Source organism: Cajanus cajan, chromosome 1 (genome assembly GCF_000230855.2).
Source record: "Cajanus cajan strain Asha chromosome 1, NIPB_CcT2T_4, whole genome shotgun sequence".
NCBI classification, from domain to species: domain Eukaryota; kingdom Viridiplantae; phylum Streptophyta; class Magnoliopsida; order Fabales; family Fabaceae; genus Cajanus; species Cajanus cajan.
This window is the reverse complement of record NC_138517.1, coordinates 5,723,312-5,740,272: the sequence shown is the minus strand read 5'-3', so window position 1 is coordinate 5,740,272 and position 16,961 is coordinate 5,723,312. Positions and strand designations below refer to the sequence as shown.

Genomic DNA, 16,961 nt, shown 5'->3' with positions numbered 1-16,961 from the left:
ATATTTTTTATGTGTTATATGAAGGCTATAAATAGGCCTTCACTCTTCCATTGCAAGATGTCCCAAACACCTTCAAATAAGTTATTCTTGGGTGTTCTTCTACCTCCCTTTCTTCTTCTTCGTCTCAATTTCTTCTTAATCGTTCTTTATATTTAATGTTATAATATCTTTTAATTTCATGGATAGTTAAAGTTTCTAATTCAGCTTGTGATAATAATAAAAATAATAATAATAATAATTAAAAAAAAGAGAGAATTTTTTTTTTACCACAAGCTGAATTAGAAACTTTAACTATCCATGAAATTAAAAGACATTATAACATTAAATAAAAAGAAAGATTAAGAAGAAATTGAGAAGAAGAAGAAGAAGAAGAAGAAGAAAGGGAGGTAGAAGAACACCCAAGAGTAACTTATTTGAAGGTGTTTGGGACATCTTGCAATGGAAGAGTGAAGGCCTATTTATAGCCTTCATATAACACATAAAAAAACATAAAATAATGGGAAAAGTTAAGACAAAACGAAATGGGATGAGTTGGTGTAGTTGGTGGGATGAGTTGGTGTTGTTGGTGGGATGAGTTGGATGCCATATATTTTTCGCACCGATTTTTGGCCACCGATTTTGACCTTCTAGATGATCGAATTGGCCAACGGATATTTCTGGGTAATTTTTAGGGCTTCGTATTAGCTTTCCAAGGCCATCGAGTTTGCACCATTTTGGATAACCACAACCCAAGTTATGCCCTCAACCAAGACATGTTCATCAGCCCAAAAGCAGCGAAAATTTAGAATAATAATTCCCAACTATCCAATTAGGCCCAACAACACATATATCTTTCTAAATCCTATAATTAAGCATGGATGGAATGTAAAATAGCTAAAATTGAAGTAAAAGATACATATCAAATTATGATTGATCAAATAGCCCCACACTTAGCTTTTTGCACTCCTGGGCAAAATCAAGAAAGCAGAGCAGAGAACCATTCCAAAGATATCAAAGAGAGTGACGCAACAAGAAGAAACAGAGACAAAAAAACACACAAGAAAACAAACAGATTTACACAATCCTCAATGAATCCTGGGAAAAGAAAAGGAGTAGACAACATCCAACACATAAAGAGTCAGAGAAACCAGACACTTATGGAAATCATCCAAGCATTTCAAAACATAGTAAGACAGTCAATCAACTCAAGAGGTGAATCAAAAGAAACAGAACCTCACAAGATGCACTATATCACTGTATCTTTCAAGTGTCTAGGCAACTATATACTCTCAAAGCACTCATGAAAAACAAGCAACAGATAGACTTGGCAAGCCTCTAAAATCAACACCCAATAAACATGCACAAAAGGACCATAAGGTCTTTTCAGGATTGTAATGTGGCCACGAACAAGATAGAGGATAAAATATGGAATAAGTAGCTACAAACTAGAGGAACTAGAGGAGCAATGGGCAATAAGTAGGAAATAAGCATAAGAGCAAACCCAAAAACCTCTAATACCAATTATTTTCCTTTTCCTCAAACAAAACAGCTTCTCTTTTATTCACTATTATCTTTTTTTTTTTTTGATGAATGAACAGTACATCATGAAACACTAAGACATATACAATCGGAAGAATTAACTAGCCAAAATACAATAATCAATGAGACACCCCCTCACTTATTCAAGAATTTATTCCCGAAAAATTCCAAAGCTCCAAAACTCCCTAAGGTTAAGGTAATCATGGTTTTTCGCTTAAGGCTTGTAATGAGCTTCAAACAAAGAAGGGTAAATAGGCTCAGTAGGGGTTATCAAAGGAGTTAATTCAAGGTAGGCTTATTTGGCTAGAGGCTTATAAGAACAAAAATGCCTTAATCATATCCAAACATGCATGTAAATCAAGAAGTATCAAACAGAGTCAAGAAGGCAACTGTGCAAGTAATCAAGATGCATAACACACAAGAAAGAACAAAGAGTGGCTGAAATCCTCGCACAGGGTATATCTGTCACATTCAATTCAACCTCTCAGACCTCATAATCAACTTTCCAAGCAGAGAAAAATAGGGATTTCAATCCATACAATATCAAATAACTCATATCCAAGAGTGAAGCAAGTGCCTACAACTATCAAAACTCAGAAATCAAAGAGAAACATGAAAAACTGTGCATAACACCTAAACATAAAACCTAAACCAAAAATAACAAATAAACCCCAAAAGCATATAACCAAAACAGTTCCTTAAAAAATAAAAAATATAAAAAAAAAAAAATGAAAAAAAAATGAAAATTTTTTTTTATTACCACAAGCTGAATTAGAAACTTTAACTATCCATGAAATTAAAAGACATTATAACATTAAATAAAAAGAAAGATTAAGAAGAAATTGAGAAGAAGAAGAAAGGGAGGTAGAAGAACACCAAAGAGTAACTTATTTGAAGGTGTTTGGGACATCTTACAATGGAAGAGTGAAGGCCTATTTATAGCCTTCATATAACAAATAAAAAACATAAAATAATGGGGAAAAGTTAAGACAAAACGAAATGGGATGAGTTGGTGTGGTTGGTGGGATGAGTTGGTGTTGTTGGTGGGATGAGTTGGATGCCATATTTTTCGCACCGATTTTTGGCCACCGATTTTGACCTTCTAGATGATCGAATTGGCCAACGGCTATCTCTGGGTAATTTTTAGGGCTTCGTCTTAGCTTTCCAAAGCCACCGCGTTTGCACCATTTGGATAACCACAGCCCAACTTATGCCCTGAAAACCGAGACATGTTCATCAGCCCAAAAACAGCGAAAATTTAGAATAATAATTCCCAACTATCCAATTAGGCCCAACAACACATATATCTTTCTAAATCCTATAATTAAGCATGAATGGAATGTAAAATAGCTAAAATTGAAGTAAAAGATACATATCAAATTATGATTGATCACATAGTTTCACGCCATTCAGCTGATTTCATGGCTTGAGAAAAAGATTTTGGTTCCTGGTTGTCAATGATATTTGTGAGGAAGGCTTGATGAGAGTTATTGAGATTGGATAAAGATAAATAATTTGCCAAAGGAAAATTAGATGTCGATTTAATATGATTACAAACGTAGTCCTTGAGATGATGTGGTGGACGACGAGGACGGCGAGAATGATTAGTGGTAGGAAGACTCGTGTCTGCAGAAGGAATATCATTTGATGTAGCATCTTCAGAAAGGGATTGAGAGTTAGTGGAGTTATCATCCTGAGGATTGGATGTGGAAATGGTCACAGTTGTGTCATCTAAATTTGCAACTTGATTATTGGCTGAAGAAATATCAGGACAAATTTGAACTGTAGTCACTGGATCAAGTAAGTCATCAGCATTAACAGGGGTATTAATGCGAATTTCATCAGGAAATGATGAAGATGAAAAATCTTGAAAAGGAAAAATATCTTCATGAAATTGAACATCACGAGAAGCATAGATTTTACGAGATTGTAAGTCATATATGCAATATCCTTTTTGACCAAAATGATAACCAATGAATATGCCAGGTTTGGATCGCTCATCAAATTTATGTTGAATGTTCATATTTTTAGCAAAACATAAACATCCAAAGACACGTAGTGATGAATATGAAGGAAGTGATCCAAGTAAAACATGATGAGGAGATTTATATTGAAGAATTGGAGTTAGAAGTTTGTTTATAAGATACACAGCAGCAAGAATGCATTCACCCCAAAAAGAAAGAGACAAGTTTGCTTGAAAACGTAAAGCTCTTGCAACATCAAAAAGATGTCGATGTTTACGTTCCACAACGCTATTTTGTTGAGGAGTCGCAACACAACTACGTTGGTGAATAACTCCATGGTCATGAAACCAAGTCTGCATTGGTTTGGAAAGAAACTCTAAACCATTATCAGAACGAATGATTTGAAGTTGGGGAAGAAAAATATCACCATTACCAGAGTTGATTTGATCAATTTTAGTATTAAATTGACGATGAATTTGATTAAAAAAATGAACTATCATGTTGAAAGTTTTAAATTTGTGCTTCATTAAATAAAGCCAAGTACATCGTGAATAATCATCGATAATGGTTAGGAAATAATGTGATCCATTGTTAGACGGTATAGAAAAGGGACCCCAAATGTCAACATGAATTAATTCAAAGCAATGAGTGGAACAAGAGGAACTTTGAGAGAAAGGTAAGCGTGATTGTTTAGCACATGGACATACATCACAAATGAAGTCTTTATTAGCATTAATATTTGGAAAATTTCTAACAATGAAATTTAAACGAGATTTAGAGGGGTGACCTAGACGTGAATGCCACAGATTAAGCTTATTACAATGTGTAAAACCAAAACAAGAACTTGATGGATGACTAAGACAAGAATGATGTCGGTCATTCTTATTAGAATACCTGAAAAATAAAGTAGAATTTGATGCTAAATCTACACTGAGATAAAAAAAGTCCATTGCGGACACTACCCTGACCAATTGTCTTCTTCGTTGCTCGGTCCTGAAATATACATTCAGTGGATGAAAAAATTGCATCACAATTTGTTGAATTTGTTAATTGTGAAATAGATAACAAATTGAATTTGAAAGGGGAATGTAGAAAACATTCGTGAGCATAAGTGATGGTGAACAACAAATAGTGCCTATGTGTGTCACAAGCGCTTGAGAACCATCAGGCAATTGAACAGAGATATATTTATGAACAGAAGAATACGAAGAAAAAAAAAGATAGAGATGTGCAAATTTGATTAGAAGCACCTGAGTCAATAATCCATGAAGGAGGGAAATTAACAAGAGCTGTACCTGCCAAATTTACGGATGATCCAGTAGTATCTTCCTTAGCTAGAAGTGTCAGGAGTTTGTGGTATTGTTCAGATGATAATTGATTAATAGGATTAGCAGAAGTAGATGATGATGTCCCTGGTTTCTTTACTGACTTATCTGGAAAGCCATGAATCTGATAGCAAGTAGCAAGGGTATGACCATGCTTATTACAGTGGTCACAGAAAGGAAAATGGTGCTTGCCAGGTGGTTGAGATATCGGTCTAGAAGCCTGGAGTGCAGCAGAATCAACAATAGGGGTTGATTTGAAATTGATCTCTTGTTGTTTTTCTTCTTGACGGACCAGATTGTAGATGCGTTGAATCAAAGGGAAGGGCTCCATCAAAAGAATTTGACTACGAATAGTGGAAAAGCGATCATGAAGACCTTGAAGAAATTCCATGGCGCGATCTTGATTTTGCTGCTCAATAATGCTTTTAGCATTACCACAAATACATGGAGAGATTGGGGCAATGGAACTGAGCTCATCCCATAAAGACTTAAGTTGTGTGAAATATAAAGAGACAGACATACCATCTTGCTTAAGAGCAGAAATTGATTGTTTTAATTGATATATTTTAGGAGCATTTGATTGAGAAAAATGATCCTTTAAATCAATCCAAATTTGTGTTGCAGTTTCAGCATACAAAATACTTGGACGAATTTCAGGCGAGACAAAATTTAGAATCCAACTAGCAACCAAATCATTGCATCATTGCCAATTGGGAATATCATCTTTCTTCTTTGGAGTTGGGAGTGATCCATCAACAAACCCAAGTTTGCTTTTTGCACGAAGTGCCATTGTCACAACACGACTTCATGAACCATAATTGTCTCCAGTTAGCAAAGGTGTGACAAGAACAGTTGATGCCATCTGAGTGATGAATGATGCAAGGATCTGGGGTGATGGGCGATGAATTCGTAGAAGAAGGATTTGCGTGAGACATGATGGAAAATTTCAGGATCAACTGATACCATGTAAAGAACGAAAGTATAAAGAAGAAGATGATTTGTGAACGTACTGCATTTATTGATTTGCTGAAATATAAATAGACGGATTTACTAAAGTTTAAAATCAAAATAGAGAAAAAATAGGAAACTAATTTACAGCTGTTTTATCTATAATTTAAAATTATTGACATCCTAATAGTAACTGTTGATTTACTGTTTTGCTGTTGTCAAGATTTACATTCAAAACTGTTGTTCCTTGATTTACGTCTGCTGCTCCGCTCCTTGATTTGCGTCTGCTGCTCCTTGATTTTCATCCAAAAGTATACCTCCTTCCTAGATGATATCGAAATATATCTAATTTGAGATCCATATCAAGGATAAAATCTTATATTTAATAGACAAAGATCACAATATTAATAATCATCTTAGAATCTCGAGATTTTTGGGACTCATAGACCCATGAGCAAGTAAACTATAAAAACTCTAACCCTAGACCAAAGATGATAGATTACACCTTTTTAATGTTCTAATTTTGGTAGTTCGCCTAAATGTCTTCTAGACCGAAACACGTTTGTTACTTCTAAATTTTCATTTCTCTTTTTTTAAGAGTGTAAATTAATTAATGATATTTTTTAATTGATAGATGGAGATTGCTCTCTTAAAAATGTATAGATTTCACAACTCATTATATATATATATATATATATATATATATATATATATATATATATATATATATATCCTTCACTTTAGAGGAGTTAAATCCTTTTACTTTCATTTGAGAATTCACGTTGAACAATGACATAATTAATTAAAGTAGTATATATAACCCCTTTAAATTAATGAGATAACCTTTGGACTTAAGCTAGAGTTACACCTTAATTTTAAAATAATATTAAAATATATTTTAATATTTATTATTAGGCTTATATCACATCACTAGTTATCAAACTACTTTAAATGTTTTATCATACAAACTTCGTACTCTAAATGTTCGCATTATAAGAAATGTTAAATACAATTAATGACATACAAAAAGTCACTATAAACATAAAATATGTATGTATAAATTCATTTGATACATAGTTATATATAATTTTAATATTGATTTTGAATGAAATTTACATATTGTGTGTCACTATAGTTTATATTTACATTTTTTAATAATATACCATCATATATTATATTTATAATTAAATAAAAATAATTTTTAATAATAAATATTGTATCATTATGTGAAAATTTTTTAGTGGGATCGATTGTTGACATTAAAGGGTGTGCTAGAAATTCCAAACTGGATTCAGAACGCAAGACTGCCGTGCATGGGTGTTGGTGGATACTAAAAGACAGCTGGTAGAAGACTTGTACACTCATGAGGATTGGAATTGATTATTACAGAGCAAGTGTATTTGCAATACTAAAGCACAAAAATTGTAGTGATGGAAAATTAATTTTCGCGTCAAGGAAACATGAATTACTTTAAATTTGCACTAAGATAGCTGGCATGCATAAATGAGCAGGTTGCAATTATATTGCATGGACTTGTTCGACACATACAACAATTTTTTTTTGGGTAAATTTAATTTATTCAGTGTGTTGCTGTATCATGTTCTGGTTTTATTTTTGGTTTATTACATTAATCGTGTAATATCACTCACAGTCATTTACTGATTTGGGGGTGGAGTTTTATCATCTTATGTAGTTAGGTTGAAAGGCCATATGTCAAGTTTTAAGAGTTAATATATAGGCCAACAAACATTTATGTTGTACTTCATGACTTTATGATACTTACTTTTCAGACACATTGCATTTAAGTCTTTATATTATTAATATGTTTGTTTTGTTGAATAAAAAAAATTACCATCCAAAATACTCCTATGAAGATTGTATGAAGGTGATAGGTTAGCTTATAAGGATGGGTATTTAGGAGTGGAGGTAGTGTGGAAGGAGGGTGGTTTGAATCTAACAATACTTAATATGTATTCTTTATGCAACATTGAGCAAGAAAAAAGAATGTGGGAAGAAGTGAGAAAATTATATTTGGTGTATGTTGGTGATTTCAACCGTGAGAGGAGAAATTGTGAGAGACAAAGGAGTTTTAGGGCGTGGAGATATCAGAGAGTTTAATCAATTCATATTTGATGTAGAATTAGAAGTTATCCATGCAACGGGGAGGTCATTCACATGGTTTCGATCGAATGGGTCAGCTAGAAGCAAGTTAGATAAATTTCTGGTTTCTTCGAAATGTCTAAATGTTTGACTAGACAATACTCGGTACATCTTAGAGAGAAACATTTCAAATCACTGTCCTATCCTTTTGATGAATATTAATGTTTATTGGGCCCAAAGCCCTTTCGGATGTTTGATTATTGGCTACAAGATAAAAAATTTAGAAGTGTAGTTGAAAAAACCTAGGCAAAATACCAAGTACAGAGGTGGAGCGCATACATAACAAAAGAAAAAATGAAAGGGGTTAAAGAGGAAGTAAAAGTGTGAAATTCTAAGCATTATGAAGATATAAAAGGAAAAATCAAGCTAGTAAAAGAGTAAATCAATTATCTTGGCCAAAAGGAGGAGAGGGGGAAGATTAACTGAGGAGGGAGGTAGGTGCAAAAGGGAGTCTCAAGATTAATTTTGGTAGTTATTTTTTGATAGACAACTTTTGTATATTTTTATATGCATTATTTTTTTTATTTAACTTTTATTAGTATTATATTGTGATATATTAGTTTTGATTTGTTTTAGTGAATAATTTTGGTCTTAGTTGTAAATTTTAGTTAATTTTTATAATTTTTTTTTATTTTGACATTTTTCTTGTGCAGACCATTTCTAGAGCTCTCAACATTAGATTTGGACGTTCTTGATGTCCTTGAAAAGACAAGAGAGAGTTCTACAAATTCTCTATTGAGAATAAAGGCTAATTTAGATATTAAGCGACCCAAAAAACCATTACAATGTTGTGGCCTAGCATAGTGCGTATTTTCTTTTTATTTTTAGAATTTAATGTTAGGATTTGTTTAGTGTTATACTTAATTGATTTAGTGGGTTGGACCTTTAATTACTCTAATTAGGCCTATTAGTGTAGTCTACAAATAAGTGTAACACATGTACACTTTACATCATATTTCTCATTTTTCAACAATTGAATTTAGAAGTCTCTCAAAATTCTCTCTCTCTTTCTTGGATTTTCTCTCTTACTTACACGAATTAGATTGTTGCAACATGATTATATTGTGTGACTAGCTTGTTAATCGATTCTAGGTTTCAAAAACTACGATAAAATTCAAGTTTCTAGTCTTTTTACTGAACGAAATATCTGTTTCTCTTCTTCTCTATTTTAGGTTTAATTTTTATTCTTCATGATTGTGAATTTCATTTTAGATCTAAAATAAAGATTAAAGATTAATTTTAGATATAGATCTAGATTTAAATCTAGATCTAAAATTATCTGAATCAACTATTCACTATTATTGAATTTCACGAAAATTGTGAGATTGCAATTGCATTTCACGTTTTTTATAAAATTTAATAGATTTGGATTTAGATAAACAATTATATTATGTTCGTGTTGATTTAGGTTGATTGAATTCGAATTATAATTTGAACCGTGAAAATTTTATCATAATGATTGAAATCTTGAATCGATGTAATTTGAATTGAATTTTTCATTTAATTTTTTTGTTTGCATTTTTAATTATTGATTATTGTTCGCTGTCCAAAAAATCTCCTTCCTAATTGTATGATAATTTTGGATCCTATTGGTTTGTCTCTTCGAGAGTAATGACCTAAGTTATTCTCAATATTACAAATCTTTGGAAAAGATATAGTAATTGTTTATAGTGATTCAGCAACACTATCATTCCTAAGGTATGAATCCATTCCTAGATAAAAATCAAGGTCCAAGTGGTTTGTGAAAGATGATGCTAATACAAAGTACTTCTATATGGTGGTTAATTGGAAAAGGAGAAAGAATAACATAAAAAGATTAAACATTGCATGAAAATGGGTGGACAAACCTAGTAAAATAAAGGAAGAAGTGAGATATATTTTGAAATATAGATTTAGTGAAGAGAGATGGCAAAGGCCAATACTGGGTGGAGTAAATTTCAAACAAATTATACGAAAACAAAATGCAAGTTTAACAACACAATTTGAAGAGCTGGAAGTTAAAGAAGTTGTTTGGGAATGTGAGAGGTCTAAGAGTCTAGGTCCAAATGGATTCGAACTTAAATTTTATGAAATCCTTTTGGGGAACTATAAAAGGTGATGTCACAAGGTGTTTGGAGGAGGTCCATGTCAATGCAAAATCCTAAGAGGATGTTATTAGACCAAAAGACGATCTTAAATATCTCAGAACATAAGTTTTAATGCTAACAAACATAGGTCTTTTTGTTTAAAAAAATGTTTTTCTGATCACATAGTAAGAGGAATCCAAATAGACAATTGGTTATGTTGATATATAGTCTCTCAAACGAATAAATTTGTTTATCTAAGACGAATACATTGAATATATATTATTTATGACATATGATAACCAAATTATATTTGTCTATGTTATTTTTTAACAAAATGAAGGAATAAAAGCTCCTTTGGTACTTGAATTTCAAAAAGGAATGAAGATATGCTTTTTGTCATAGAAATGACAAACAAATATCTCAAAGTATGCAAAGTCTCAAATAAAGTTATTTTCAACCGACACACGCAATAGTTCCTCCCATTTTGTACCTTAAAGATGATAAGTAGTATTTTTGATAAGATAAGAAGTGAGAATTTAGTAAAATGCATTTAATGTTTACATTTAATGCATCAACAAACACTTCTTTCTATAAGAAAGGAAGACAAAAATAGCCAAAGCAATCATGTGAGACAAGCTCAAGGACATTCAACGATCATCTTCATGAAGAACCTATATAAAGAAGATTTGAGACTCAGAAAGAGAGAGAGAGAGAGAAAAAAATATACTGTAAAAATTCAATTCATTGTTTCTATAAAAACTTTATACTTAAATTGATTGTATCACGTCTTAAAAGTAAGACGAAATAATAAGTGATTTCTTAGCTTTAACTTTTAGTTATTGCTTGAAGTTTGGAGAGGCTTTGTTATAAGGAATATTTCGTTGTTGAAACCTGAAAAGACTTTGTTGTTTAAACAATACTTGGATAATTTCTTGAAAAGGCAAGACAAAAGGCATTTAAGTTGAACTAGAAGTGGTTTGTGAAAGAATACTTGTATCTTTGTGAATGATACTAGAACTTAATCAGGTTGATCAATAATTGAACATAATTTCAATGATTGAGACAAATTAGTATAAAAATATTTTGTGTTCTTTACATTTTTCTCCTCATTTGCTCTCTTATAGTCTTGTTACTACTTCACTATTTAAAAAAGAAAAAGTACTGATTTTTTTATTATTATTCAATTCCCTCTTCTAGTGTCTTTCTTTTCCTCCACATATGCAATTCATATTTTATAGTGTTTATCCCAATGATAGCAGACCTAGCGGGTCTAGGTGAATTTAGGCCAATCTCTCTTATTGATACTATATATAAAAATCTAGCAAAGGTTCTATAAAAATGAGGCAAAAAGGAAAAAAGGAGGTTTTGGTCTTTAAAGTGGACTACAAAAAAGTGCATAACTATGTTAACTAGGACTTTTTTTGTTATTACTTGCTTAATAGACTAGGCTTTTGCAAAAAATGGAGACTAGATCACTAAGTGCCCCCAAACTAGCTACATGTGTGTTTGTCCTTGTCAATGATAGTCCAACAATTGAATTTAGGGTACAAAAGGTGACCCCTTGGCCCCCTTTCTTTATGTGAATGTGGCAAAGGGTCTTGGTGGTATGATGAGGTCAGTAGTGGAGAAAAACCTATTTGTAGGGAATAGGATAGGTAAAAAGATGGTAGAAGTCAACTTTCTCCAAAATGTGGATGATATGGTCTCTCTTAGGAAAGCTAATATCTTGACAATGTGATCACTATTAGTATTAAGTGTATCCTCTTATGATTCAAACTTGCTTTTGATTTAAAAGTGAATTTCCATAGGAATAAATTTGGAGTAGTGGGGTTAGAGACAAGGATGCTAGAAAGATTTGCATATATATTAAACTATAAGATTATGTCACTACCATCCAATTATTTAGGTATCCCAATTGGTGGTAATCCTAGAAAGCAAGATATGTGGCAACCTATCTGGACAAACTCAAGAAAAAAGTATCAAAGTGGAAAAACAAGTTCATATCCATGGCTGGAAGGGTATGCAACATAAACTATGTTATGTTTGCTTTGCAACTATATTTTATATCATTCTTGAAAATGCCCAAAATAAGTGGTAAGGAAATTTGTTAGCATTTAGTGAAATGTTTTGTGGGGAGTGGAAGATGTAACACCCCAGTTTTCAATAAAGTTATTATTATTATTATAATAATAATTATTATTATTATATGGTATTTGGTCATAATTATTTTAATAATTATAGAAGAATATTATTTTGTACGTTTTAAATAATTATTGTTTTGGACAATTATTTAGTACGTATTAAATAACTATTTTTTATTAGCATGTTTAAATAAATATTTATATGTTTTAAGAGAAGGTTGATTTTATATGATATTTTGTTATTAAAATTATATTATTATATTTTGGGTTAGAAATATATTATTATTATAGAGGAAAAACATTTTATAATATACATGTATTTATTTTATTTAATTATTTTGAGGAAAAAGAGAAGTGGGTTAGACGAGAAGGAAAATGGGTTGGGTTGACCTAGCCCAATGAATTAATTTTAAGGAGTCAGGTAGCGTTAACCCTATCTACCTCATTTGCGTTCTGAAGGGTTAGGAAAAAAAAAAGAGAAACAAAGAGCTCTAAGGAAGAGTACTCAGGAACGACCTTAGATCACACCTTTGTCTTCTGCTCATCCAGGTAAGGGGGGAGTGAGAAACCTCGCTATGGGTGTGGGATTGTATGCTGGGTAGTGGGATTGGCCCCCAATCCTGTGTTTGCTGTATTTTTATGTATGCTCATGTATGAGGGGTTTCTCCCAATTGTATCTGTTTTGCTTATTATTTTTCTTATATGCAATTAATTGTATGACTTGAGATCTCTATGGGTTCCTATGGGAAACCCTATGAGAAAACGGACAAAATATGAATGTTTTCTATTTTTCCTTCTGATTACTTTGTTGTGTTCCTTGTTGGATGTGATGCATGAGTATGTGGTTAATTTTGAAAATAAATATGTTTTAATATGATCTAGAGTGTTCTATGGGTTCCTCCGGGAAACCCTATGGAAATAGGCAAAATATGAAATAGTTTCTGTTTTGATTTCTGATTTTTCTGTTATATTCCTTGTTTGATGAGATGTAAAAATATGTATTTAATTTTATAAATAAATGAGTTTTGATATAAATTAAAGTGCTCTGTGGAGGCTTTGTGAATATCATGATGTAAAGTGAAATGTGATTGAGACATGGGATATGAAATGTGATAATGAAATATGATGACGAAATGCGATGATGTGATATGACCATGGAAAATGATAATGCGATATGAGAATGCATAGAGTCTTGATTGACATGCATCATTTGCATAAGTGTTTTAAGGGTACGATATGAAATACACCGCCAGAGAAGGCCCCCTAGTGTAAAAGCTTTGGGGATTAGTCCTTGGGGATAGCTCGGTTCGGAAGTCCCAGTCTCGCCCATTGTGTGCATGCGATGTATCTTGCGCAGCTTAGCTATCCCGACGAGACTCTGGTAGTATATCCTTCTAGTGAGAGTGCGCAGAGGGTGTGACCCGGCATGTACTCCTAGACTACTCTTCGTGTATTGCTAGCGGCAATATGCCATGTGATGTTTTACTGGCGCCAATATGTAGTTCGTGTCCATGCATGTGCATTCTTATTATTAAATGATGATAAATTACTATTTGTATGACTTGGATGATTGGATAAGCTATTGTTGTTGATTGATCTATGAGGTAACTGTATTGTTTGTGTTTGGCTATCCGGTGTGCGTTCCTACACCGTAAGCCAGAGTGAGATGTTTCTCACTCCTTTCTTTTGTGTTGTTTCCCTTGTTTGATATACAAGAGACCATCAACAACATGAGGCTGAGGATGTAGACGATGGAGCTGAGGCTTCTATGTGGGATTTTGCTCTGATGTGGGATTTTGCTCTGATAGGACATGTGACATCGGGACATAGATAGAATTAGAATATGACATTGTTTATGATTTATTAAAGTATATATTTTGGAAAATTCAATTTTTATTCTTTGTAATTTTATTTGCTATTTGGATTAAGGACATGAATGTGAATTCTCTACTCACATGATTATTGGAATTGTCGTTTCAATTTTAAATATTTTTTTTATCCAATAAGATATTTCTTTTTATTATTATTATATATATATGTTGGGGTAGAGGGTATCACAGAAGAGGGTAGGAGAAAAATCCTATGGATAAGTTGGGAAAGGATTTATGTCTAACATTCCATGGGCCTTAGAAGTTAAGGATATTGAAATCTTTAATGATTTAATTAGGAAAATGGAAGTGGTGTCTGTTTCACCAAAAGAATAGCTTGTGGGGGAAGATATTGGAATACAAGTATGGCAGCTGGGAAAATTTATATTGGGGTACAAGTTTGAGTCTCTCTGGTGGAAAGACTTGAGGAAGATGTGTGGGGGAACCAACCAAACGTTTGTATTTGTGTTTGCCACGTAAATCAAGACTCGAGAGAAAGGGGTGAGAATTAGGGTAGCATAACTCAAGAATATTTACAAGAGCTCCAAAATCAATTTAAAGTAAAATATATATCAAAAGTATAAGTTTTAATAATTTTTTTTTTTGCCTAGAGTATCTACCGCCGATAATAGTGACTAATCTCTTTGCTACAATGTATGTACAAAGATGTCTGCAGCAGAAATAAGGTTTTTTTTATAAATATAAATGTTTTAAAAAAAGTGGACACATAATAGATGTATCCATTTTATATGATGTTATAAATTTTGTTCAACGGCAGTTTGAATACTTTTCACGATAAATGGAACCCACTTGAAGACTTGAAGTAATTATTTATTTCAAATTGCAATAATGCAAAATTTCCAGCCTCGATATTTTTTTTTTCTACAAAAAAACTGCAGTAGCAAATAATCTTCCAAGCTAACAACGTAATTTAAAAGAAATTTGCAATTGAACTGTATTTGAAATGATTTACTGCATGCATGTCCAACGTTTGGTTCCACCAATTAACAAAACTCTTGTAGAGCATGAGTACGTAGGTTCACATATTTAAAGATCAACTTCATGCACTATACGTTAATTTTACAAACTAAGTTTTAAAGAACTTTATATAACAACTACTTGGCGATTGCCACCGGGTTTTCTGATAATTATATAAGAGAATAAAATATATCTTTAAATGTGTTTTTAGTTATCTTAAATATAATTATTTTAGTTTTAGTTGTCCAAAAATTATTATTATTATTTTTAATAAATTTTATTTTTAAAAAATAAATATACCATCACTTAGTAATGACAAAACATAATCATATATTATTCTGAGAGAATATGATATGACATATTTAATGCATGTTCAATTATAATAAATGATGATAAAATTTATTTTTAAAATTTATGAAAATTAAAATTAATAATTAATTACATTTAAAGAAATTAAAAAATACTATTAAAATATATACTATTACATTTAACATCTTTAGTAAGAATGACAAAAAAATCTATAATTGTAAGTATTTGCAAATAAATATTCAACGAATAATAAATGGATATCCATAGATAATTTAAATGAATATATTCATATTCATTAATAAATGAGGGTGAGGATGTCAAGGTACTCGTGTCCCGTGGATATCTATTAAGTAAGTATGAATAAGATATTACTTAAATTTATTTTATTTAGACTTGTGAGATTAAAATATTATAATTTTTTAACTTTTATTTTGGACTTAATTATGGAGTTGAATTGTTTTAATTTTTTATATTTGTTTAAACTTATGAAATTGAAGTACTTTAACAATTAAATTTAGTTTTTAAATTGAAAAATCATGATTAATAAAATTGTGTATAAAATTTGAATAATTTAAGTTTTGACTTTTAAATTATTATTTTTGAAAAAATTATAATAACAAATAGAAATTATTATTAAAATATTTTAAAAACTATTTATATTTTTTTAAATAAATATACACGAGTACCCGTGGATATCAAAAAATACTTGAATATTCGCTTAGTAGATGCTCACATGAATATGGAAACAGATACGAGATGAATATTTATCTTGTGGAACAGGTAGCAGAGAACTACTACTTCTATCCGTCCCTCCTCGTTGACATCCTTAATCTTTAAGAATATTTTTCTATTTTTTATATATATTTATTAAAATGTTACTATAGAATAAGTTAATAAGTTATTATAATTTTTTTAGAAAACGTTACTATAGATAGAGTAACATTTTTTTCTCAATATTATTTTTTATAATTGTCTTTTAAAATTAAGTCTCACATCAAGTAAAAGAATGATACAGAAGTATTCTTCTCTTATCTCTGATTATTTATTTTTTTAAATTTAAGTTCTATTTTATCCCAAATCATTAAAAAGGGTTATCCATTATTTATTTAGATACCAAACTCAATAATATTGCATATGAGGGATGTATTGGAAAAATTCAAGTCCAACATAGACTAAAGTTAGACAAGATAATTAAAAAATATGTAAATAGAGAACCCTCACTTTATAAACTAATTTTATACGGTTGAGTTAAATTAATAACCCAATTTCTAATATGGTACAAGAGCTACCTACAAACCCAATAATATTATGTGTGAGGGAGTGTTTTAGAAAAAATCTAAATCAGGCTTATCCTAGATCATTAAAAAAGGTCACCTATTAAGTCCAGTAGTGCTGGACGTGAATGAATGTATTAAAAAATATTCAACTGCTAAATCAATTAAAAATAAAAATATTTAAAGAATATATAAGTAGGAAACAATCTTTACTTTACAAGTTAATTTTGTAAAATTGAGTTAGTCTTAAATTTACTTTTTCAAAACATATAAGAATTTATCTTAATGAGTGTTGTTAGACTTATCAAACCATTCACTATTAGACTATTATTTAACCATTCGTAAATCTCCAACATTGAATAATGTTAAATTTACCATTATATACTAATGGGAAAAAGTATTAGATGTTA

General features: G+C 31.1%; 1 protein-coding gene across 1 annotated transcript; it reads right to left on the bottom strand.

Annotated features, from left to right (window-relative positions):
* Positions 1-2,908: 2,908 nt before the first annotated feature.
* On the bottom strand, positions 2,909-5,597 carry LOC145956104 (uncharacterized). The gene is made up of 4 exons (XM_083071675.1): positions 5,569-5,597; positions 4,791-5,487; positions 4,377-4,475; positions 2,909-3,835 (listed from the first exon to the last, which is right to left on the bottom strand). Exons 1-4 carry the CDS (start codon positions 5,595-5,597, stop codon positions 2,909-2,911), a joined length of 1,752 nt encoding a protein of 583 aa, XP_082927801.1.
* Between the last annotated feature and the right edge of the window lie 11,364 nt (positions 5,598-16,961).